We start from the raw sequence: 24,050 nt of genomic DNA, 5'->3' as shown, positions 1-24,050 counted from the left end.
GTGTCCCTTTAAGAATGATTCCTAAACACATGTATTGTAGTGTAGAGACACATTATTGTCAGCAATTGCTGTGGAGCTCTGTTATACACATAGACATACTGGCAATATGGAGTTCCTAGAAAAGAGGGACTTGGACCCAAAATATGGATTGTCCCTCCGGTGCAATGAAGTTGGGTGCCATCGCCACTGATTCATGTTTGACATAAACTGGGACTCTCCCATTACCTACAGCTCAGGTCCTCTGCTGCAATGATAGGCTGAGCCAGGGCCGGCGCCACCGTTAGGCGAACTAGGCATTCTGGGATATTTCATGGTGGGCTCCCCCTGTCCTGAGCCGCAGCGCTTGGCGAGTGGCTGTAAAGCGGCCCCCGCCTCAGCGCCGGGTCGATCCAGAAATAGGGGGCGCCAGGAGGAGTCTTGTCACAGAGGGCCCAGGAGATGGCACCACCGAAGCTGTCCATTTTTCGGTATGGCAGATCAGGCACCTGTTTACCCTGATGGTGCCGGCTGACACCCCACAAATCCCAGTAATGGGCAATAGGAGATCAAGGCCCCCCTCATGCCCTACCCACATACAGCATGTTGTTAGATAAGGAACAGTCCCACTGGATTTAGAACAGTTATGAGGTATATCACCAGAATCCAGTTGACACAAAGTGGCAGTCAGCATCTAAAGACTCTTAGCATCACTAGAATGAGCTGCAGCAGCTATGGTTCTCAGCATAAACATTTAAGAGTCTTATAGCTATTAAAAGCAATGCCAGCCAACACCATCACCATGGCATCCGCCATCCAACATATGGCCGCTCCGTGACGTCATCAACCTATACATGGCTCGCTCTCCCTTGTTTGCATTCTAATGCTGAGGATTCACTTTCTACAGTTCCGCAAACAGATAAGAACGGCGTGAAAATGGCATTCCGACCGGCCAATCAGCGTTCTGCTATAGCACCCAGGGCACCGCCCACTGAATTCTTCACCCTCGGCGCTGAAAGTCACAGGAGTTATAGAGTGTATAGGGGAAGAGGGAGAGAGCGCAGATTGGAGACGCCTGCCAATGAGCGGCCAGCCCGGGGGCGCGGCGGGGCTGTGATTGGCGGCTGTGGGTGGTGCTCTGTCACTAGTAGCAGGATGCTTGTAGCCTGGTAGAGAGTGAGTGGCCGCCCCAGGCTCGATGCCCCTGGCCAGGCCGCCCTATGGAGCTCGAGAATATTGTAGCCAACACCGTGTTGCTGAAAGCCAGAGAGGGTATGTCTGTAAATGGCTAGTTATCTTATACATGCCAAGAACATGGAAAAGTTACATGTGCTCCAGAATGACTGTGTATGAGCTGTGTGCACATATGCGATGTATATATATGTATGTGTGTGTATATATATATATATATTATTTTAAAACCAGTTATGTAAGAAGTTAAATTAAGAATTAAGTTGTACAGTGTCTGCACATATTGTGTATATTGTAATTGTGTGTGTGTGTGCTTGAGATATATATATATATATATATTAGTGTGTGTGTGTGTGTGTGTGTGATTGATAAAGATATATTGTGTGTGATTGATAAAGATATATTGTGTGTGTGTGTGATAAAGATATATTGTGTGTGTGTGTGTGTGTGTGTGTGTGTGATTGATAAAGATATATTGTGTGTGTGTGTGTGTGATTGATAAAGATATATTGTGTGTGTGTGTGTGATTGATAAAGATATAGTGTGTGTGTGTGTGTGTGTGTGTGTGATTGATAAAGATATATATAGTGTGTGTGTGTGTGTGTGTGTGTGTGTGTGTGTGTGTGTGTGTGTGTGATTGATAAAGATATATAGTGTGTGTGTGTGTGTGTGTGTGTGTGTGTGTGTGTGTGTGTGTGTGTGATTGATAAAGATATATAGTGTGTGTGTGTGATTGATAAAGATATATAGTGTGTGTGTGTGATTGATAAAGATATATAGTGTGTGTGTGTGTGATTGATAAAGATATATAGTGTGTGTGTGATTGATAAAGATATATAGTGTGTGTGTGTGTGATTGATAAAGATATATAGTGTGTGTGTGATTGATAAAGATATATAGTGTGTGTGTGTGTGTGATTGATAAAGATATATAGTGTGTGTGTGTGATTGATAAAGATATATAGTGTGTGTGTGTGTGTGTGTGTGTGTGTGTGTGTGATTGATAAAGATATATAGTGTGTGTGTGTGTGTGATTGATAAAGATATATAGTGTGTGTGTGTGTGATTGATAAAGATATATAGTGTGTGTGTGTGATTGATAAAGATATATAGTGTGTGTGTGATTGATAAAGATATATAGTGTGTGTGTGTGTGTGTGATAGAGATATATAGTGTGTGTGTGTGATTGATAGAGATATATAGTGTGTGTGTGTGTGATTGATAGAGATATATAGTGTGTGTGATTGATATATATATATATATATTAGTGTGTGATTGATAGAGCTACATAGTGTGTTTGAGATATATATATATATATAGTGTGTGATTGATAGAGATACATAGTGTGTGTGTGATATATATATAGTGTGTGTGTGAGATAGAGATATAGATATATATGTGTGTGTAAGAATGGGGTACATTGACGTTGTGGGAGACATATGCAATGTATGGTCATATACTGTAACTAAACCCTCATTATTTTTTGCCAAGGTGAGGTGTTTTTAAATAAAACGATTCTGTGAGACTTTAGAGTGAGTGTGTGGGATTTTGTATGATGTGTGTGTGTGTGTATATATAATTTTTGTTAGTAACATGGTTGCGTGATATAATTTGTAGTTTGAGTGCCTACAGTAAATGTGATATGTGTGGTCATTGTAACGCATGTAACCCAGGGTTCGGCGGAGGGGATTGTGTACTATCCTTGACATTGGAACATTTAGCAAGCAGGCAGCTATTGTTGCGTATGTTTACGCAAGGAAGAAAACGTAAAGAATATTGTAGTTGTTAAATATTGCAGTGTAATTTATTAAACGAAACTACGATGTGCACAAAAAGCGTGTACAGCGCGGGTTCTTTGAGTAAAATTGGGACCGTTGACTGACACCATTTTTCTCATTATAGCCTTGACATAGGCAGTGGTGATTGAATAAGGAACTAATTACACACCAGTTAAACTAGTGAATTATTGGATAACACCCAACACTATATATATATATATATATATATTTGTGCTCGGAATTTAAATACGTAATGAATAGTAACTGTGAGCAAAGTTGGTTGTGGTGTGCCGAAAAACCAACGTACGAGTGGGCCTGTAAATAAAAGAGGGCAAAAGATAAATTTGAGAAATACACACTTTATTGCATTTTTTTTACAAAACCAAGTTCCTAAAAGCTTGGCAAAGCTCTTTCTCTGGCTGTGGAATATATGCCGTATATATGGAGGATTTCCACCGTCCCAGTCTCTTGATGATATGGACCGGTGTGTTAGTGCTAGAGGCTGCAGAGGCGGCTCCTATACGGAAGGAGTGCCCAGAGAATGTCGTCGGGTTGTGTCCGAGCTTAGCTAACAAAATTCTGATATGAACCATCAATTTAGCGGTGGTTAACGGGTGCCCTTGTAGTGTTAAGAGCGGAGAGTCCTGTGGGTGATCGTGCAGAGATGACCGTAGGTGATCTAATACTTTTACCGGACACCAGGCATTATCAGTAGGGAAGAGAGGAATTATAGTAGGATGTAGTGATTGGTTGGTTTTAGTTGTAGGGATCGAAAGTTGGTAGTGATCCTCTATCTTAGTGAGGTTGCACTCCAGCTCTCCTTTAAGTTTTGGCCCGGTGCTCAGCTGCACTTAAATATAACCTCCAAAAAGAAATCTAGCACTCAAGGATTTCTACATAAAAAAATATAGGCATTTAATCTAAATTGTCAACGTTTCACTTCACAGCTGTGAACTTTCCTCAGGACACAAATTGCATATCATAAAACATTGACTTAAATAAGGAAAAACATATATGTGTGTGTGTTTCTAGGTTGTATTTTTTTTTTTTTTTTTTGTGGCGTGGGTTGGCATATTTAAACTGTCTCGCCCAAGTCACATTATCGTGAAGGGCATGGCTGAGATTGGGCTGCTATTATTAAGAAGGTAATTGGGAAGACAAAGAGGGCTTTTATGTATTTAAGTGGCTAGTTGCCTTGCATTACTTCTTCCTTTTTTTTTATTTTTTTTGTTAATCTCATCTCAGCCAGCCCTGTCAATAACAGTCTCCACTTTTCCTTCTAGTTAATAGCTGCATTGTCGCACTCATTGCATGGTTGGTTCTGGTTTTTTTTTTTTAACATGCTTTTTATTGCATTATTGTTCCATATAGCTATTTACTACCTTTAACTTAAGATGGATGGATGTCAAATATTCCATCATTTCCATGTAATTTGCATGTAAATTAGATTTCTATTGAACTTGACTATGCATGGAAAAACATACAGTATTTCCCTACGTAAACAGAGGGATACTGTTTGTCTTCTGCTTCACCTGTCTTCTTCTAGTGACCCTTTATAATTACTTTTTCTCTCCAGGTGGCGGGGGAAACCGGAAAGGAAAAAGTAAAAAATGGCGTCAGATGTTACAGTTTCCACATATTAGTGAATGCGAGGAGTTGAGAAGAACCCTTGGTTAGTTGTATATAACAGGCTTTTAAGACTACCTATCCCTCTGTGTAGTCGACACAAGAAAGCTAACAAATTTCCAGCCCCGTTATGCTGTTTGACTCAGATTATTGCAAAGCTTCCTCTTGCTTCGATACTTTGACCACTTCCTGCAACAATTAGAAATGTTTAGTGTACAAGAAGTGCATTGCGTCTGCTTGTATAGCGGATGTGATATATTTTGTAGGAAAATTTCGTTAAAATAATTGAATTTGGTTAAGTCATGTGGTTTCTTTAAAGCTTTTGTTCTTAATATCTCTACCACAGTTGATCTCAGCTACGTGACCTTATATCCTTAAAGGGACACTATAGTCACCAGAACAACTACAGCTTAAAGTAGTTGTTCTGGTGAGTATAATAGCTCCCTACAGGCATTTTCATGCAAACACTGCCTTTTCAGATAAAAAGCAGTGTTTACATTGCCCCTAGGGACACCTCTAAATGGCTACTCCTTAGATGGCCACTGGAGGGGCTTCCTGGCTCAGGGCTGCACAGTAAGCAGCCCTGCCATCCAGCGCCCCACGCTCTGCATGGAGACGCTGAATTTTCCTCATAGAGATGCATTGAATTTTAAACTTTTATAGAGGGTCTGGGGGGAGGCAAGCCACCTAAATGGTGGGTTTAGCACTATAGGATCAGGAATACATGTTTGTTTTCCTGACCCTATAGTGATCCTTTGAAAGAAGCTTTTTGTAAAAATGCCCCTTGGCTTCATGTAAGACTGCAAGTCAAGCTGTTTGTTATTCTAAGTGTCAGTTTGCCTGGACTTGTTCCCATAAGCCTTTTGTTCTACCCACTCCCAACATGAATTTAGTGTTTTGAAAAATTGCATATATGATATTTATTTTACTCATACATCCTTAAATTAGCTTGTAGTCACAAACATCCTCTTTTCTAAATATTTTCTTTTCTTCTTCAAATTCCATCACTTGTCTTTTTATATATATATTTTTTTAAATCCTTCTCAATTAAGTTTTAATATTTGTTTTGTTTTTGTTTTTAGAGAGGGATTATCACAGTCTTTGTGACAAACAGCCAATCGGTCGCCGTCTTTTTCGCCAGTTTTGTGAAACAAGACCAGAGCTTTTACGATGTGTCCGATTTCTTGATGCAGTGGTAAGAAGTTGCAAACTAGGGAACACAGGGTGTTGGTCAGCAAAGTCTGCCAGTGGCTTCTTTTGTGTTTGGGAACTACATTTCCCATGATGCTCGGTCAACATTTTACGTTGACCAAACATCTGGTGTGAATGGCAAGGTTTAGCTGTCACTTGTCCGTAGAATGCTTCATGGATAACTTGACTTCCCTTTGTTCTTTCTTTTTGTACTTGCAAAGGTTGAGTATGAAGTTTCACCTGATGAAAAACGCAGAGAATGTGGGAGGCAGCTGATTGAAAAGTATCTCAGTAGTTCGGTAAGAGATTGTAAATTACTATTGATATACGTGGCCGGAAGTCTACTGCAAAATTGCGTACCTTGTATACTTGTAAATAAATAAGAAGAAAATATCAGGACCAAAATATGATTAAATAGACCTTCCAGGGGCCTATGGTGCAAGAATTGCATGTCAGACCATTATGCAAATACAATCTACTTGATTAAAGGAACACTCTAACATTCAAAATAACTTATTTTTATTTTATTTTATTTCTCTTAAATCTTCGCGTTCCTCTGATTTCATTATGCCCCCTCTCTCACCCCCCAAATAAAAACTTCAAGAACTATATTTCTATGCGGTCCTTAATCCGTTGCCGCAAAGAGACTCTTCCTGCTCTGAGATTATTATTTTGTCTTGGGCATGCGTGGAAATTGCTGCACTCATTGAACATTGTATCCATTGCTTCTTTATAAATCATTCAAAGCTTCAGTGATGCTGAGAATGAAAGCTTTCAAATATTGAAAGTCTTCACTAAGAAGTGCCTCTAGTCTTTGATTGACAGCCATTAGAGGCATTATTGCTGATAAATGTAAACATTGATGTTGGCATATCCCTTTTTTTTTTTTTTTTTTTTTTGTACTCCCGCAATTCTGTTAAACACGGATAAATGAACACTCCAGAAACAAAGTACTTCAGCTCTCTGAAGTGCTTTATATGTCTGGAGTCTGCAGTTTTATTCAAATGTGCACTTTTATAAAAATCCGTGATCCAGCACAGAGGTTTCTCAGTAAGAAGCATCTGAATGGTGAATTCCCTGGCACGGAGTGTAAGTCTGTGCTGGGGAAAGAGAGAAACACTTGAAAAAGCTGCAGACAGAATGTCTGCAGCTTTTGCAAGCTGTTTTGTTGTTTGTTTGTTTTTCTTCTCATTTTCCCCAAGAGAAAACATGAAGAAAAAATAAAGGGTATATATTAGGCAGCAAGTGAACAGTCAGTTCTTCAATTTCATGTGTTGGGAGAAGGAAAAATGGGGAAGCGAAAATATATGAGTGACTTTGATAAGGGCCAAATCGTGATGGCTAAATGACTGGGTCAGTGCATCTCCAAAACGGCAAGTCTTGTCGTGTGTTTCTGGTATACAGCGATTGGTACAGTGATGGCTCACCTTGACACCATAAATTGTTTCTGGACTACATTTCCCATGATGCTCCGCTAGCTTTTAGAGTCTAAAAGCTAGCTGACCATCATGGGAAATGTAGTTAAGAAACAATTTATGGTGTCAAGGTGAGCCATCACTGAGTTAGTACCTACCAAGAGTGATGCAGTGAACCGGTGTCGGTCATGGGCACCCAATGCTCATTGGTGCACATGGGGTTAAATGGAAATGCAAAATACACAATCTGGGATACAGCTGATATTCCTTAAAATAATTGATTACAAAATCATAGTGTAATATTGTTTAAAATGTGGATAAAGTGACACGTTTATAAATTGCGCTCACACACACATGGACGTTCAGGTGTGTGACAAAGAGCCCTTTGCCACTTGGTCCTGGAGAGGCCTGCTTGCCTGCCTCCTCCCCTGTGACTATGGCCCTGGGGTGTATGGCCCTTTAAAAATGCTATTTGGGCCTATGGACTTGTATTGGACTGTGTATGGCCCTTTAAGAACATTTTTGGGGCATGGTGAAAATCGGGACAATACCCCTTTAAGACAGTGTCCCCAATGCCCCTTTAAGACTGTGTCCCCAGACTGGGAAATTGACTTGTGCATGGCTGTTTCCCACTTGGTTCAGTAAATGGGGCTTACTGAACCAAGTACTGTACAGGCGGACCACCCAGAAGTGGAAGCGTGCAGGCAATTTACCTCCCAGGCTGGGAGCCTGCTGTAGGTAATTTGCCGAGCGCTGGGTGGCCACAGTTCGTGCAAACGAACACGTGGCGGCTGCCATCTTTGTTCATTCGAACGCGGTCAGCGGTGTGTGTAGCCAAATCCATGGAACTGAAATCGGCTACACATTTCAACGAACATCGCTGACCCTTACCTTCTCCTCCACTCAGTTTTCAGCTACAGAGACTAAGTCCCGTTCGACAGTTTGAACTCACTGTTATACTGAGTCAAATGCACGAACAGCCCCGTTCGTAAATTGGACTTAGTCATTTTTCTGTGTAAAATAGACCGACCGCACAGCCCAAATCTATGGAACTGTTTTGGGCAGGAAAATGTGCTTGCGGTCGGTCATGAAGGACTTCCACCTAACATTTTAACCCCTGGATGGAATTGTATGAATTTTGGATATGTTTGTAATTAAAGTGTGCGGAGTTTATGAAGATTGAATGTATATTTTTAAAGTTACCGTGTATGTGTAAAAAGAAATTTTTTCCTGCCTGTGATAATTACATTAACCCATTGTGTTCAGTAATTATATCACAGGCAGAGGGGAGGGTTTGTGTGTAATTTCTGGGAGTGTTTTATTGTAATATACGTATTTTATTGGTTGTTTTTTCAAAACCCTGTGGGTGGTACTATGTTTGTAAAATGGGCATAAAAGCAGAGTGTTGGATTAAAAATTCAGTTCTTCTTGACTCTCAACACGTAGTCTTGTCTCGTGATTGGAGGGGACAGCTATACTCACACTGGCATACTCCCCTGAGCTTTAATCACTTAGCTCTTTTAAGAGCTTGTTCCTGATACGCTCTCCTGGAGGAGAGGTCTTCCCCCACACAGTCCTGGATGCTGGAGGTTCATACAGGGTGGAAGGAAGAGGCCTTTCCCACACGGTCCTGGAGGACAGAAGCTGATCCAGGGTGGAAGGAAGACGGCGAGACTCCAGTTAAGCTACGGCGGTTGTGGAGTCTGTGGTGGTTGTGGTGTCCGGTGTGGTGCTTGTGGTCCTCGGCGCAAGCTAGGAAGCGCCCATCAACGCAAGGTACTCGGTCAGAGTACGGGGAGTTCCGTTACAAGGTGTTATCAAGGTGTCTCCCCTAAAGTTGATGTGTGGCTGTAACCTCCTTGTAGTCACCACTTCCACTTTGCAATGGTCTAATCCAGAGGTCCTCATTGTATTCAGTCCTTTCCTCTGGACTATGTCATGTAAGTGAGTTGTACTCAGTCAGTGCAGCGAAAGCGCTTCTAGTGGCGGTCAGTGTGACAACCACTAGAGGTGGACTTACTGCGATGATAACATTGCTGTTTTTTTTTTTGTTATTTTTTTTTCAAAACTACTTTTTACATTGCATGGTTAAAAGGACACGGACTATGCACACAGGCCAGTTCACTAAGATGAAGTAGTCTGGGTGACTATAGAGTCCCTTTTAGAGTCAGATGTTTTATTGGTTGTTATTCAAGCTTGCTGGTATCGACCGCTATTGTAGATGGGATCAAAAGTATTGCTTAAAACATTTCTTTAAATATATGCATATGTGTGGTTTCATGGGATAAACACCCTGAAATTATACCAAATTTAGGCCAAGGATAATTTGGATTAGACTGTCTTTCGTAATCAAATGCTTTCTATAATTATATCTTGCTTTCATGTGTTAATAGAAAAATTACAATGTTAACATGTATTTTTTTATTATATGTTTATTGCATGAAACAAGAGAATAGAGTATGTTGGATAGTAGAATATTTGGGTATCTGAAATCAGAGAGTATTGCCTTTCACATTGGTAAAGAAAATGGTTTAGTAGAAATGGTTTTGTATTCGTAGAGGAATTGGTTAAAAGTGATCATGAAGGGTCCCAGTTATTCATGGGAGGCCTTGTATATGCCAAATGTTAATTAGAAGGTTCCTATTGATCTTTGTATGAAAGCCCGGGGAAAAGTGATTATAGATTATTGTTGATGATTATACTTTGGTTTTATGTCTAGGTAGGTACATAGAATAAAAAATATGTAGCACCTAGGTATTCTGTATGTATGTATGTATGTATGTATGTATATATGTATGTATATATTTTTTTATTTTATTTTATAGAACTCTCGTTTCTCCACTGGATCAAGTCTAGTCATAATGTATTCCCGAGTACATCATGTCTACCCTATATATCTCCACTTGCATATGGCGATTGTTCCCTGACATGAGAGATTGTTTACCAGGGCTGCCAATCACTGTGGCCACTGAGTGGCGTCTCTAGGGCCAAAGTCTTTACTGGAGACTCCCTTATGGAGCCGGGTTTCTTCTAGTTCAGACAAACACAGCTTTCCTACACTTCCACTGCAGTGATGCCATGCCTTGGAGTGCTAGTTCATGGAAGTTGTGCTTATCTTTGCTTAAATATGTAAGGATCAATGTGGATTCATTCACAAAAGACCCCAGGAATGAAGCCCCCCACCCACAGGTAAAAATTTAAGAATACATAAAAGGAATACATTTTATACTAAAACAAATTAAATGGCGCAAACGGGTGAAAGTGAGATATATGGAGAAGGAGGCAGAAAAATGTCCATAATCCGCTTCCTTAACCAAGGGCTAGAAATGTCAGGTCCTATGTAACTAGTCAGGCTTAAAAAAAATACTTGCCACTGAAGATCTCCTACTAGCTGACCTACAGTGCCCCTTTAAGAACATTTATCGAAAAGAATAAGAAAAATGCTCAATGAAAGGGATTTGGAGGATGGAAGGGGGAATGATATGGGGACGGGGGAGCCGTAGTGCTGCGAGGGAGATCTTGATAGACCTGGTCTTTCTTTTTTTCGGAGCTTGTTGTGCAGTGTTACCTATTTGAAAGACCTAAATTGTATGTTAGTGGTGGTATATGCTGATGATATGTAACAGGTTTTGTACATTTGAATGTATCTCCATCTACAATTTGTCTTGTGTGTATTCAGTATAAAAGTATTGCATCTATTGATGTAAACATATAAAACCTTTAATAAAAAATATTTTAAAAGATATGTAAAAGGGTTGATGTTTCAGGAGGGATAAGCCAAATGGCAAATGATTTAGGTAAACTAGAAAAATGGTCAGAGCTGTGGCAGCTGATATTTAATGTGGATAAGTGCAAGATAATGCACCTTGGACGAAAAAACCCAAGGGCAGAGTACAGAATATTTGATAGAGTCCTAACCTCAACATCTGAGGAAAGGGATTTAGGGGTAATTATTTCTGATGACTTAAAGGTAGGCAGACAATGTAATAGAGCAGCAGGAAATGCTAGCAGAATGCTTGGTTGTATAGGGAGAGGTATTAGCAGTAGAAAGAGGGAAGTGCTCATGCCATTGTACAGAACACTGGTGAGACCTCACTTGGAGTATTGTACGCAGTACTGGAGACAGTATCTTCAGAAGCATATTGATACCTTAGAGAGAGTTCAGAGAAGGGCTACTAAACTGGTTCATGGATTGCTAGATAAAACTTACAAGGAAAGGTTAAAGGGTCTTAACATGTATAGCTTGGCGGAAAGACGTGACAGGGGGGATATGATAGAAACATTTAAATACATAAAGGGAATCAACACAGTAAAGGAGGAGACTATATTTAAAAGAAGAAAAACTACCACAACAAGAGGACATAGTCTTAAATTAGAGGGGCAAAGGTTTAAAAATATCAGGAAGTATTACTTTACTGTGGATGCATGGAATAGCCTTCCAGCTGAAGTGGTAGAGGTTATCCTACCTATAAGATAGGGCCATGGAGTAATGACAGTATTTAGAAAATTGGGCAGACTGGATGGACCGAATGGTTCTTATCTGCCGTCACATTCTGTTTCTCTGTATATTATCCTTAACCTCGGTGAGATGTATTTTGTTGGCAGACAGTTTAAATTTTCCCTTACATTATTTCTTTTTTGATTCAATCTAGTAAATATCTGCAATGGCCTCATTAGAATCCACATGGAAAATGTACATTGTTTGTATCCATCTACAGATCCTCCCCAGTTAACATGAGTCGAAAAGTTACTCAGGATGTGCTGCTCTAAATGTCTAGGCAGAATCTGCATATAGATAACATTCTTTTGTTCCATCATGTGTTTTCACTCACATTGATAAGCCCACATGGTCAGATGACACACACAACTAGTGAAGATTGACAGCTGTAGTGTGCATTGATTTAAATAATAAAAAAAATATACAGTGGACCTCTGTTTACGAATTTAATGCGTTCTCCGGGATGTTTCTTATTGCGAAAAATTTGTAAACCGAAACGCGGTTTCCTATAGGAATGCATTGAAAACCAATTAATCCGTTCTGAAAGTCAGAAAAAAGTCAAAATGATCTGGCATTGAAACCAACCCACAATGCAGAACACACAATAAAAGGCATGCAAACAATGAAGCTCAGCTCCCTACCTTTCCACAGCTTGAGAAATGCACCAAAAAGTCCCAAAACGGCAAACAATTTCCAGAATGGCTCCAAAACTCGATGTAAAAGCCGCTCCAACACCTCCACACTCAACGCCACCTGCTACCCACAGGCTAAAGCATGCAGGGGGCGGTGCTATAAACCTCCCAGGTGCAATGCATCCTGGGGAAACTTGCTTTGTATTGCAAAAAAAATTGTAAACCGAGGCATTATTTTCAATGGATTTTCATTTGTAAACCGAAAACTGTTAACCGAGGCGTTTGTAAACCGAGGTCCCACTGTATTTAAAAATACACATTTTATGTTGCATTAAATTATGAGCGCGTTTGTCAGCAGAACTCGCATTGTGTTAGATGGATCTCAAATGTTGAGACACTTTCTGTAATACGTATCAACCACTGTTTACATCATCACTTCTGAGTTGTGTGTACATTGATCTGGGAGAAGGGTGGCATCCCATGATGCTTTGCTGGCTTAATGCTAGGGATTTCCTTCTGAACACCCTTGATCTGAAATGTCATGAATAATCCCAATTTGAACACGTTCAACAGTAATGTTCTGTCTGAAGGTTTATTTTTTTGTGTGCCTTTTGTTTTCTTTTCTAAAGATCAAATGAATTAATCCCATTAAATTCCTATCTGTAAATCAAGGGAGTTGAAGACCTTCTAATCTGTATTAAACCTTTAAGGACAAAGGCTCTTTTGAGACTACAAATTTTATAGTGGTGACAAAATCTGTTTGTAGAAAGTACACCCCCCGAGCAATTTAACCAATAGCATTTTGACACTTTTCATTTTATCAAAAACCTTGGTCAACCTATTTTATTTAATTTTGGGGTTTTTCAAACATGTTTTGTTTTAAGGGAAATTTAGAGACCACTGTTAACATCTCATATTTATGTTTTGCTACTGTTCTCTAGCAGGGGGACCTCACCAGTTTTTGTAAAGGGCCATGTGCAGTGCTCACCTTTGAGTGCTTCACATAGATCATCTGTCAGTCTGGGGCCACTAAGTGAGAACCATCAGGCATCCAATGACACCTGAGTCTCCTTCGTACCAGTAGGGATTTAGCTCTGCTGGTACTTTTAATGCATAACATTCTATGCCGTCAAGCTATTTTAACCCCTTAAGGACCAAACTTATGGAATAAAAGGGAATCATGACATGTCACACATGTCATGTGTCCTTAAGGGGTTAAAGACATGCACTACATGGAACGTTGTGTGTTTGTGAATGCATTAGATAAAATACTCTGTACCCCGTGGCGGCATAACAGTAATGAAAGTTAAATGTGCATTTTTTTATTTATTTAACAATTTAACAGAAAAATTGACTGAATAAACCAAGAATTAAGCAAGGGATTGCAAGGATTTTTTTAATGCTAGTACATTTTATTCAGACTACAGTGATGTTTCTAAAGCATTAGGAATACAACGTGTTTGTATTACAAATAATTGTTAGCCTACCTATTTTGATTCCGCATTAAAAAGGTAATTTTACTTGCATTTTGCTCCTTTACCCCACCGGTCTTGCTACAGATCCACTTTAATAAGATAAGCAGTTCAGTTCAATAATAAATCATATAACTATACCGTTTGCTTTTGTTCTACCCGTGAAGTGTACTTTCCTTTTTAATTCCTAGGTTTGATTTACATTTTAATGTGGACTCCCAGTGCATAGTACATAGTTTTGTGCATAGCATTCTGGTCAGCTTTGCCATTAGAGAGCGCACATGAATCCATTGAGCTGTAAGGCAGAGAGATACAAGTGTTTAGCTAACAATGCTTTATACATACATTTTCTGACAATTTAGCTAGTAAAATGTGTGTATGACGTTTTATTATCTGTAAAGTGCAGCCACTTAATGTTTGCTAGGAAAGTGCACTTTCATACTTTTTATGTTTTACATACATCTATTTTACTCAGGATTTGAGACTTTATTTTAATGACTTCCTTCACCCGAAACCTTGGTGATGTATAAATATTATTTCAATTGTTCAAGTATTTGAGTGATGTTAATTATTACCCTAACTGCCTATTAACCCTTTATTTGTAAACTGTTGCTTTTTAAACTTTTTTTATTTTCCTTTCCTTATTAATTTAAGGTATTTCTCCCAAACGACGACATGATTACTGTACTGTTTTTTGTGTTATAGATGCTATAACTTTTCTTTTAAAGAGTAAAACATTACCGTTTCTGAGAAAAAGCAATGCTTGCATTTGTCTGAAAACCCGCCTGCAGTCCTTACCAGTCCAGGATTTAGGGATTACCTGGGTGTGTCTAAGGTGTGTTTTTTTTGTTTTGTTTTTTCTAAACACATTAGACACACCCAGGTAATCCCTAAATCCTGGACTGGTAGGGGGTCCTTGAGGTCTGGTTGAGAACCCCTGACCTCATGCTTACTGTGTCCTTGTGGCTGCTTAAATCGACTTGGGGAAGACTGTTTTGTTTCTTGCTCTGTGTGTCTCCGTGTGCTATGCTCCTCCACTCAGTCTGCTCGGGGGGAGAGAGAGCCAAGTGTAGAGTTGCAGTCTTGGAAGTAGGTGTCTCGTGACCTCTGTCCAATTAGAGTTGCTGTGGCAACGCCCTGACACTTCAAGTGCTGGAGCTTGCAAGACAACAACCTCATGGTCTGCAACTCTGCACCAGGTAGAACTGCAAACTGAATAGCTAACAGACCGGACCACTAGGGAATCAATTACATCGAAATGTATATGTGTGTGTGTGTGTATATACACTGTTATCCCCCATCACCCTGCCACACTCACATTAACCACTCCTAATCTTATCACACTGTTATCCCCTTACTCTGTCACCTTCACATTAATCCCTATAATCCTGTCACACTCACACCCTTCAGCCTGCCACACTTGTCCTTACATACGAAGGACGAGTGCTTCCCCAACCCTATCACTCCGTCCCCAACCATGCTACTAAAACCCTGTCACATTAGCCTCCCCAAATCCTGTCATACTTCTCTCACTCTGTCACACTGACCTCCAAATTCTGCCACACTCACTGTCCCATTAACCTCTATAATCTTGTCATATTCAGCCTAATCCTGTCACACCCCCAACTCTCCCTCCCTTTGTTACCCTCACTCCCCCAATATTATCTCATTCACCCCACTCACCTTGCCACAGTTACCCCTTTACTCACCTTGTCACTCTTGCCACCTGAAGATGGTCATCATTCACACACAGCCAAGAAACAAAGCTTTGCCATAAACACAATACACTAAGATCACAGTGTGCCCCCATACACACAGCACACCGCAAGCAGCTCCTCACACCTACGGTGCCAGGCACAAATTTATACATGCTCACAGAGACCTATATTAATGATTAAAATCACTGACGTGAAGTGAATAACATTGATTATATTATTAAATATATCATCATATTACAATGCCAGTTGTCAAGGGGAGAGATATATTTGGCAGCAAGTGCACAGTCTGTTCTTGAATTTCATGTGTTGGAATTAGGAAAAATGGGCAAGCGAAAAAAAGGTCTGAGTGACTTTAGCATGGGCCAAGTAGTGATGGCTAGAAGACTGAATCAGAGCATCCCCAAAACGGCAAGTCTTGTGGGGTGTTCCTGGTATGCAATGGATAGTACCTACCAAAATTGATACAAGGAAGCACAACCTGTGTCGGGGTAATGTGCAACCAAGACTCATTGAGGCACACTGAGAGTAAAGGCTAGCCCATCTATCCTGATCACACAGAATAGCTATTCTAGTTCAATGGCTGGCTGTGATAGAATGATGTCAGAAAACATAGTATTTTGCCGTTTGCTTCATATGGGGCTGTGTACTCGCAGACCAGTCAGAATGCCCATGATTGCACACACCAGAAGCTCCTTCAGTGTGGATGTGAGCGTCTGAAAGCCTTGTCTGATGAATCACATTTTCTTTTAGATCATAAGGGTTAGTCAGGTGTTTGTAGATTGTTTTATCTAGGGAAGAGACTGCAGCAGGATGCACTATGGGATGGAGGCAGACCGGTTGAGGCAGTGTTTTGCTCTAAACAATGTTCTGCTGAGAAACCGTGGTTCCTGGCATCATGTGGATGTTACTTTGACACATACCACCTACCTAGAGATTATTGCAGACCATGTACACCTTGGCCGTGATGTTCACTGATGGCAGTGGCCTCTTTTGGCAGGATAATGCACCCTGCAATTGTTCAGAAAATGGTTTAGAAACATGACAAAGAGTTCAAGGTGTTGCTTTGGCCTCCAAATTCCCCAGATCTCTATGCATGGAGGCCTCACGTCGCAACTTGCAGGGCTTAAAGGATCTGCTGCTTATGTACTAATGCCACATACCACAGGACACATTCAGAGGTCTTGTGGAGTGCATGACCCGACGCAGCCAAACTGTTTTGGCAGCACGAGGAAGACCTGCACGATATTAGGCAAATTACTTTAATGTTGTGGCTGTTCAGTGTACATTCACACACAAGGATACTCTCTATTAGACACATTCTCAGGCACATACACAGGCAAACAATGCCAGACACTCCGAAATACACACGGCCAGATACACATTTTGACTGCATGTATTTGTCAATGTATGTGTTTGTGTGCATGTGAGTGAATCAGAGTGTGTATGTGTGTGCGCGGTAATGTGAGTATGGTATGGGCAATGCAAAGGTAAAGTGGCAACATGTATAATATAGATACATGTACAACATATGGGGTAACACATATAAAGAACATAAAGGATAATGTATATGTAAAGAATTTTAGAATATGTGTGAAAACTGTCAATGACACTTGTTTTTGTTTTATTACATTTTGTTTTGTCCAATTGAAATTTCCATTTTTGTTTCCAATAACCCCTTAACACTGACCTTTATGTATACACAACGGCCAACCATACCCTGCAATCATGTATACAAGACTAGCATAACTGCAAATTACATTTGTTTCTTGCAAATTCATTTTGTTTGCAAATTAATGCCATAAATTCACCTAAGGCCTTGCAAATTCGAGATCCACCACGGTCTAGAGGCTATTTTTCCTTAAAGGGACAATGTATGCACTGTAGTTGCTACTTCTCATTGAACTGGCTAAAGTGTCTGGACTCACGTGGGACCATCTTTCAGTTCATGCTTTTAACAGTTTGTTAATGTTTTAATGAGTCTCCAGCAGCCCATATCCTCTGTGCTGCTTTGGGTAATAAGGAAGCATTAACCTGAGCACGAATTGGTGACAGGGATCGGATTAGAGTGTCTAGTTAACGCTTTCATAGCTGGTATGAATTGGTACCGATAGCATTAAGTGTGCAATCTCTGTGGGTGACCAGGAAGCCTTATTAAATGTTAAACTACTTGACAATAATTAAACACTGAATTGAATGACCGCGCTAGGGCACTCCAAGCACTAGAACCAATTAAATTGGATTAAATGGTTATAGTGCTTAGTGTCTCTTTAAGACTGTCAATTTTCATAGGTCTTCATATTCTGCATCACCAAGCACATCATGACTGGATTACAGGTAAGTGTAAATGCAAATTTTAAACTTTATATTAAACATTTTTTTTAAATTAAAACAATACTTAAAAAATGAACACTGTAATGTTAAAAATATAGCTACCGTATATACTCTAATATAAGCCGAGGCCCCTAATTTTACCACAAAAAAATGAGAAAACTGATTGACTTGAGTATAAGCCTAGGGTGGGAAATGCAGCAGCTACTGGTAAATTTAAATTAAATAAAATCTGTATTTATATTTCTTGAATATTTATTTACAGTGTATGTATATAATGAATGCAGTGTGTGCGCATATATAATGCAGAGTGTGTGTTTGTATGAGTGTGTGTGTATATAATGCATTGTATGTGTATATATAATGCAGTGTGTGTGTGTTTATAATGCAGAGTGTGTTTGTGTGTGTGTGTGTGTGTGTGTGTATAATGCAGAGTGTGTGTGTGTGTGTGTGTGTGTTTGTGTAGTGTGTGTAAACTGGGTGGGGGGAGGGCATTTTTCTTTTAATTTTTATTTTTTTAAATATTTTTTTATTTTAGTATTATAAAATGAAATCTTTTATATATTTTTTTTTGTCCCCCCTCCCTGCCTAATACCTGACCAGGGAGGGGGGCTATGGCAATCCCTGGTGGTCCAGTGGATGGGCTGGCAGGAAGCATTTACTTACCTTTACAGCAGCTACGTGGAGCTCTCCTGTTCAGCTCACAGTGTAAGTCTCGCAGTCTGCGTGCCGCGCGGAGCAAGACTTACACTGTGAGCTGAACAGGGGAGCTGCACGTAGCTGCTGTAAAGGTAATTAACAGCTTGCTCCGGGCTTGTAATGAGTACGGCGGTTCTGGCCTAGTGGGGCTTTTTCAGCACTAAAAATGTGGCGAAAAACTCTGCTTATACTCAAGTATATACGGTATCTTGAACTTTAGATTGTTCTTTTTAATAAAAAGTTGACTTGTGCACAAACTCTTTTCACCTGCCACAAACGAATCAAAATCCTGTTACTATACACTCAAGCAAATCAAGACTCCACAGGTAAATAATAATAATTATTTTATTATTTATATAGCGCCATCAGATTCTGTAGCGCTGTACAAAGGGATCCCTGACTAATTTAATTTATTTGTTTAGGCATAGAGTAACAGGCATTTGATTAGTCTGTTGCAGGTGAAAAGGATTTGTTTTTTTGTTTTTGTTTTGTGTGGTTTTTTTTTGTTTGTTTTTTTTATTATTGTATTGCTTGAGAAAGGAATATATCTTGGGCGTTTTTATTTACAAAGCTGAAAAATGCAGTCAAAAAAAACATTGACCGGAAAATGCAAATTTTACGCCAGAATAATAAAGTTTAGCTGGAGAAATTCTCCAATTTTCTTATTTCCCATTCAAATTTCCAGTTCTCCTGCTATTTCTCCACAAATCCCAGCATAGCAAATAAACCGCATTGTGTTTGTTTTATAAATACTTTTTATGACCTTTGCGTAAAACTTTAAATTTAGCAAAGAAGTATCGTTGAGCTACCAACTATGTCACTGCAGCTCACAGTTTCTTCTACACAATGTAAACACACCGTCTCCAAGTACACAAACTACGTCCAGAATACCTTTTCTCTTTAATGAGAGTGCAGTAGCAACAGTCGTCTGTTTGGAATTATACCAACAGATACATTATTTTTCTAACTTCTCTATTACAACCTGGAGATACTAGTTTCAATTTGATCATTCATGCTTATAAACATAGCAGAAGGTACAACGCTGCAAGCTCAGCTTCAAGCTAGAATTAAAGGCTAAGAAGTTTTTAAAAAACCCATGACTCAATTATAAATAATTTTGGTTTAATTCGTCACCCTAACACTATTTACAAAGTCAGGTTTTACTTTGTACCATCATAATGACTGCCATTATGAGATTGGATCGTTCAAGTTTAAGATAAAGCTGTAATAAGGCATCTGTGGAGGTGAATAGGGGCCTACCCACACGAGCTAGCAATTTATCAGGGCTTTAGTCAGTGTCGAATGTAATATATAAAATAGAAGGGCTGCGTATTGTTGTTGTTGTTTGTCTCTTCTTTGATGGCAATAAAGATTTCAATAAATTTGTATTTTTGTGTGTTTTGTTTTGTGCTGAGCATGCATGTTTTCCTTGCGGATGTCCTGCTATCTTACAGAAATTGACAGCTTCCCAGGAAAGCATGTAATATAGTTAGAGTAAAGGCAGAACTCTTCCCCCAGCTCACTCGGTCAGGCTCAGTCATGGCAAGTATGACAGAGCCTCTTTTTATAGATTTCCTAATTTAATCTATACATTGTGCTAATCAGGCCACATTCAAATGTATACCTATAGTTGTTTTTTTTTTTTTTAAAGTACTTGGTTACGCTTAGTTTGTGGGATTGTTTGTGCAGTGTATATGAATCTATTATTTATCTCTCTATTCATACATTTATAATATATTTGTCACCTTAAGTAGATTTACTTTAGATGTTTGATCTATATGTTAGCAAATGTATTGATCACAAGTTGTATTTTAAAATTACACTCAATGCTGGAGTGGAATCTTTCCTCCATTCCTTTGACTACATTAGTGTAAATAATGCATTAAACATGCGAATCAATGCTTTCAAGCTAAAATAAAAAGGGGCTTGCTTCCAAATGTCCTTTTTATTTGGAGAAAATCCCTAGGACCTTCTGAAATAATGTTTGCAAATACAAGGAATGCATAGTAGGATTTTGGGGTTATGTAGCAAATACCGTTTTCTTATTTTATTTTTTATTTTTTCCTATAGCTCTCTCATAAGGTTTGAGACAACTGTATGCTAACCATAAACCCTTGCAGAACAGAATTTTATATGAAAAGTACATTGATATTTTTACCATTCCGTGAAGGGGCTCTCCAAGCATTAGAACTACTACAGCTTATTGTAGTGGTTATGGTGCTAGGAGACAGCCCCCTAGCACCGTACCCACTATACTATGCCTTATTGGTAATGTTGCAAATAGTTTCCCTCTTAGTTTCTCTTTCTTGTATTTCTGTATAAAAAAAACAATGCCTATGCCATCTCCATAGAGTTTCACTTCTAAACCTATGTTTGGATACTCCTACACGCAGATTTTTTATCCTTTCTCAATATCCGGACATTCCATGCCTTCCTATTCACACTGGGTTTTAAAATTACACTATAGGTTCTGAGACCATCGTGTCAGTTTCATTTTATCCCTGCAGTGTTTTGCAGGAACGGCAATGTTTAGATTGCGGGGTTCAAATACCTCTAGTGGATGTCACTCTGACAGACACTAGAGGTGCTTCGGAGGAAACTGCCAGGTCAAATTCAGATGGCCTCATACAGACAATCTGCTTGGCGCAGTGCAGCATTTTGCTGCATATGTGCACTAACCTCACAATGCTTTCCTATGGGCATTGGATTCTCTGAGATCATCAAACCAAGGAGGCAGGGCCAGCCATGGAGTTCTCCCACCACTCCTCCCCAGTACATACCTACCAGCTAAACTCTGACGTGGAAAGTTGCCTGACGGCAAAGGTTGTCCCCCAGGATCCAATCAGAGCTGGCAGAGTCACATGATCGTGGTGACAATCAGTCACTACGATCATAGATACAAAGTGACCGCCAATGAATACAAACATTGGCTTTGTTCACTGACTCTGCTTCTCTATTTTCTCACTCTGATCTGAGGCAGAAGAGGACAAAAGATCAGTGATACAGAGTGTCCTACAAGTATACTACAAAGTAAAAAAAAGAAGTTGACCCTGTTCAGTGCTGATCAGTTTTATTAATGCGATCCTCCCGATTAGTACAGTACTGTTCAGTATTTTTGGCATGTGATTTCTGGATTTTTTTTTTATTTATTATTTCAATTTAGAATTTGACCTTTTTTTGTCAGTTATCATTGTATGTATTTCAATTGTTACACACTCACATTGGATTTTATTAACCCCAACAGGTTTTTTTTCTTTTAATAATGGCACAAAAGAAGACTGAGCAAGTCTGATTACCTAAGGCAAAGGCCCTCCCACTATGTCATTCGACAGCGCTAACCTGGAAATGAATCTGGAACTAGGGAGAACCCCCACTTCCCTTCTCCTTCTGTCTGATTGCAGTATGAACTACAAAACATTTTTATTTTTTATTTTAATTTTTGAGTGCTAGGCAGCACACTCATAAAGACATGTACATGCTTTCCACAATGTACGATGAAAGCACAGTGGCAGTGTCTGTCATGGGAAAGGATACGCAAATCTAAAAATCAAAGTGCATTGTTTAGTACTGGAACTAAATAGGTAGATTTGGCTTGCACAAAAAAATTGCCATATATTTAACACAGGTGGCAGTCTATAATTGGTATGTCATAAAGCAGGCATAGGGAAGCCATGCAGATTGCTGCAATTGACTCAAATTTAATCAGATATTTTATTTAGCCAGTTCTCTAATCCTCCCACCTTTGTATCAGAGACTTTGAAGCAAGCACTTTCCTTGTAGGACAGCCAACAAGTGCTGTGTTTGTATGAAAAACGCAAATAAAATACGAACACTAAAGTAGGCCTTGCTTTGTGACTTCTTGGCTACAAAACCAGACTGTAAATACCCTATTTGGAATGCCCTGGGTTGTCTACTTTTGAAACTGGCTTGCTATTATTTCTGAGCTGTCATACTGTTTCAAAGGCGACATAGGCTTTGTCAAATTTTCCATGTTTAAAAACCGAAATGAAACGGCCCCTTATTTGGGCTTGGAACTACCTGAAATCACAGAAATCATGTAGATCAGGGGATATTGCAGAATACAAACTTATGTTTTACCGTGAAAATACCTATCATGAATATGATATTCACAATAAAATATAAATGCAATGCTGAAATTGTGCATGTATTAAAAAAAAATTCTCACACTTACTTAGATTTTATTCAAAATAAATTATGGTTAATATATAAAGATTTGTCTATAAAAAGAATATATAATAAGTGTGGGTGCACTTAATGTGAATAAGGTAAATTGTGGTTGAACAAGCATAAAGCTCAAAATCTAGGTTTTGTTTTATGTTGAAGTTTATTGAATTCAACGCAATCAACAGCCAACCCACATTGGGGCGGGGGAGAATTTCACAGACAGAAGTCACAGAAAAACAGGAATTAACAATCATGTTGCGTACAAAGAAAACCATAAACCACTCATTTGGTGTAGTGCTTTTAAAATTCTAGGGTTTTGTTTTGTTTTCAAATGTGGACTGTTGTCTTCATACTTAAGGGGTTAAACATGCCAAAGAAAGGATCTCTTCTACGTAAATCGCAAACCGATAATATGCAGGATGCATGCAAAGCGTGAATATCTGTGTAATGAGCTGCAAAACATTAACAAACCATATACTAAAACAAAGGGGAAAATGCTGTTCGGCTAGTTTGACATACAACTCCTCTTCTTTTACATTGAACTCTGTATGGTCATTAAAGCGTACTGAAACCTCAGTAATATGTTTATTTAAAGGGACACTATAGTCACCTGAACAACTTTAGCTTAATAAAGCAGTTTTGGTGTATAGAACATGCCCCTGCAGCCTCACTGTTCAATCCTCTGCCATTTAGGAGTTAAATCCCTTTGTTTATGAACCCTAGTCACACCTCCCTGCATGTGACTTGCACAGCCTTCCATAAACACTTCCTGTAAAGAGAGCCCTATTTAGGCTTTCTTTATTGCAAGTTCTGTTTAATTAAGATTTTCTTATCCCCTGCTATGTTAATAGCTTGCTAGACCCTGCAAGAGCCTCCTGTATGTGATTAAAGTTCAATTTAGAGATTGAGATACAATTATTTAAGGTAGATTACATCTGTTTGAAAGTGAAACCAGTTTTTTTTTTCATGCAGGCTCTGTCAATCATAGCCAGGGGAGGTGTGGCTAGGGCTGCATAAACAGAAACAAAGTGATTTAACTCCTAAATGACAGTGAATTGAGCAGTGAAATTGCAGGGGAATGATCTATACACTAAAACTGCTTTATTTAGCTAAAGTAATTTAGGTGACTATAGTGTTCCTTTAAAGCTGTCGCTGTCCATTATTATTTTAATGTGTTTTCTAATACATTTCACTAATTTGCCTTTTTGAGTTATTTATGTTTATGTGGTTAACATTTCTCAGATCCCATTAGACCATTTGTATCTCGAATGGTTTTTATGTAAGTTCAACTGTTCAATAGAAGTGGTGTCAAATGCGTAATTGTGAGACCTTTCTCATTTAG

The 24,050-nt window shown here is 39.2% G+C and overlaps 1 protein-coding gene across 1 annotated transcript in view; it reads left to right on the top strand.

Annotated features, from left to right (window-relative positions):
* Positions 1-1,124: 1,124 nt before the first annotated feature.
* GRK6 (G protein-coupled receptor kinase 6) overlaps positions 1,125-24,050 on the top strand; it is a 51,890-nt gene continuing 28,964 nt past the window's right edge. The window contains exons 1-4 of the mRNA XM_063447314.1: positions 1,125-1,248; positions 4,521-4,616; positions 5,653-5,765; positions 5,983-6,060. Coding sequence (XP_063303384.1) covers positions 1,197-1,248; positions 4,521-4,616; positions 5,653-5,765; positions 5,983-6,060 — 339 coding nt within the window. The 5' untranslated portion in view covers positions 1,125-1,196. The remainder of the gene's footprint in view (positions 1,249-4,520; positions 4,617-5,652; positions 5,766-5,982; positions 6,061-24,050) is intronic.

Source organism: Pelobates fuscus, chromosome 3 (genome assembly GCF_036172605.1).
Source record: "Pelobates fuscus isolate aPelFus1 chromosome 3, aPelFus1.pri, whole genome shotgun sequence".
In the NCBI taxonomy this organism is placed as follows: Eukaryota; Metazoa; Chordata; class Amphibia; order Anura; family Pelobatidae; genus Pelobates; species Pelobates fuscus.
Note: the sequence above shows the minus strand (reverse complement) of the source record. Positions and strands in the feature narration are given on the sequence as shown.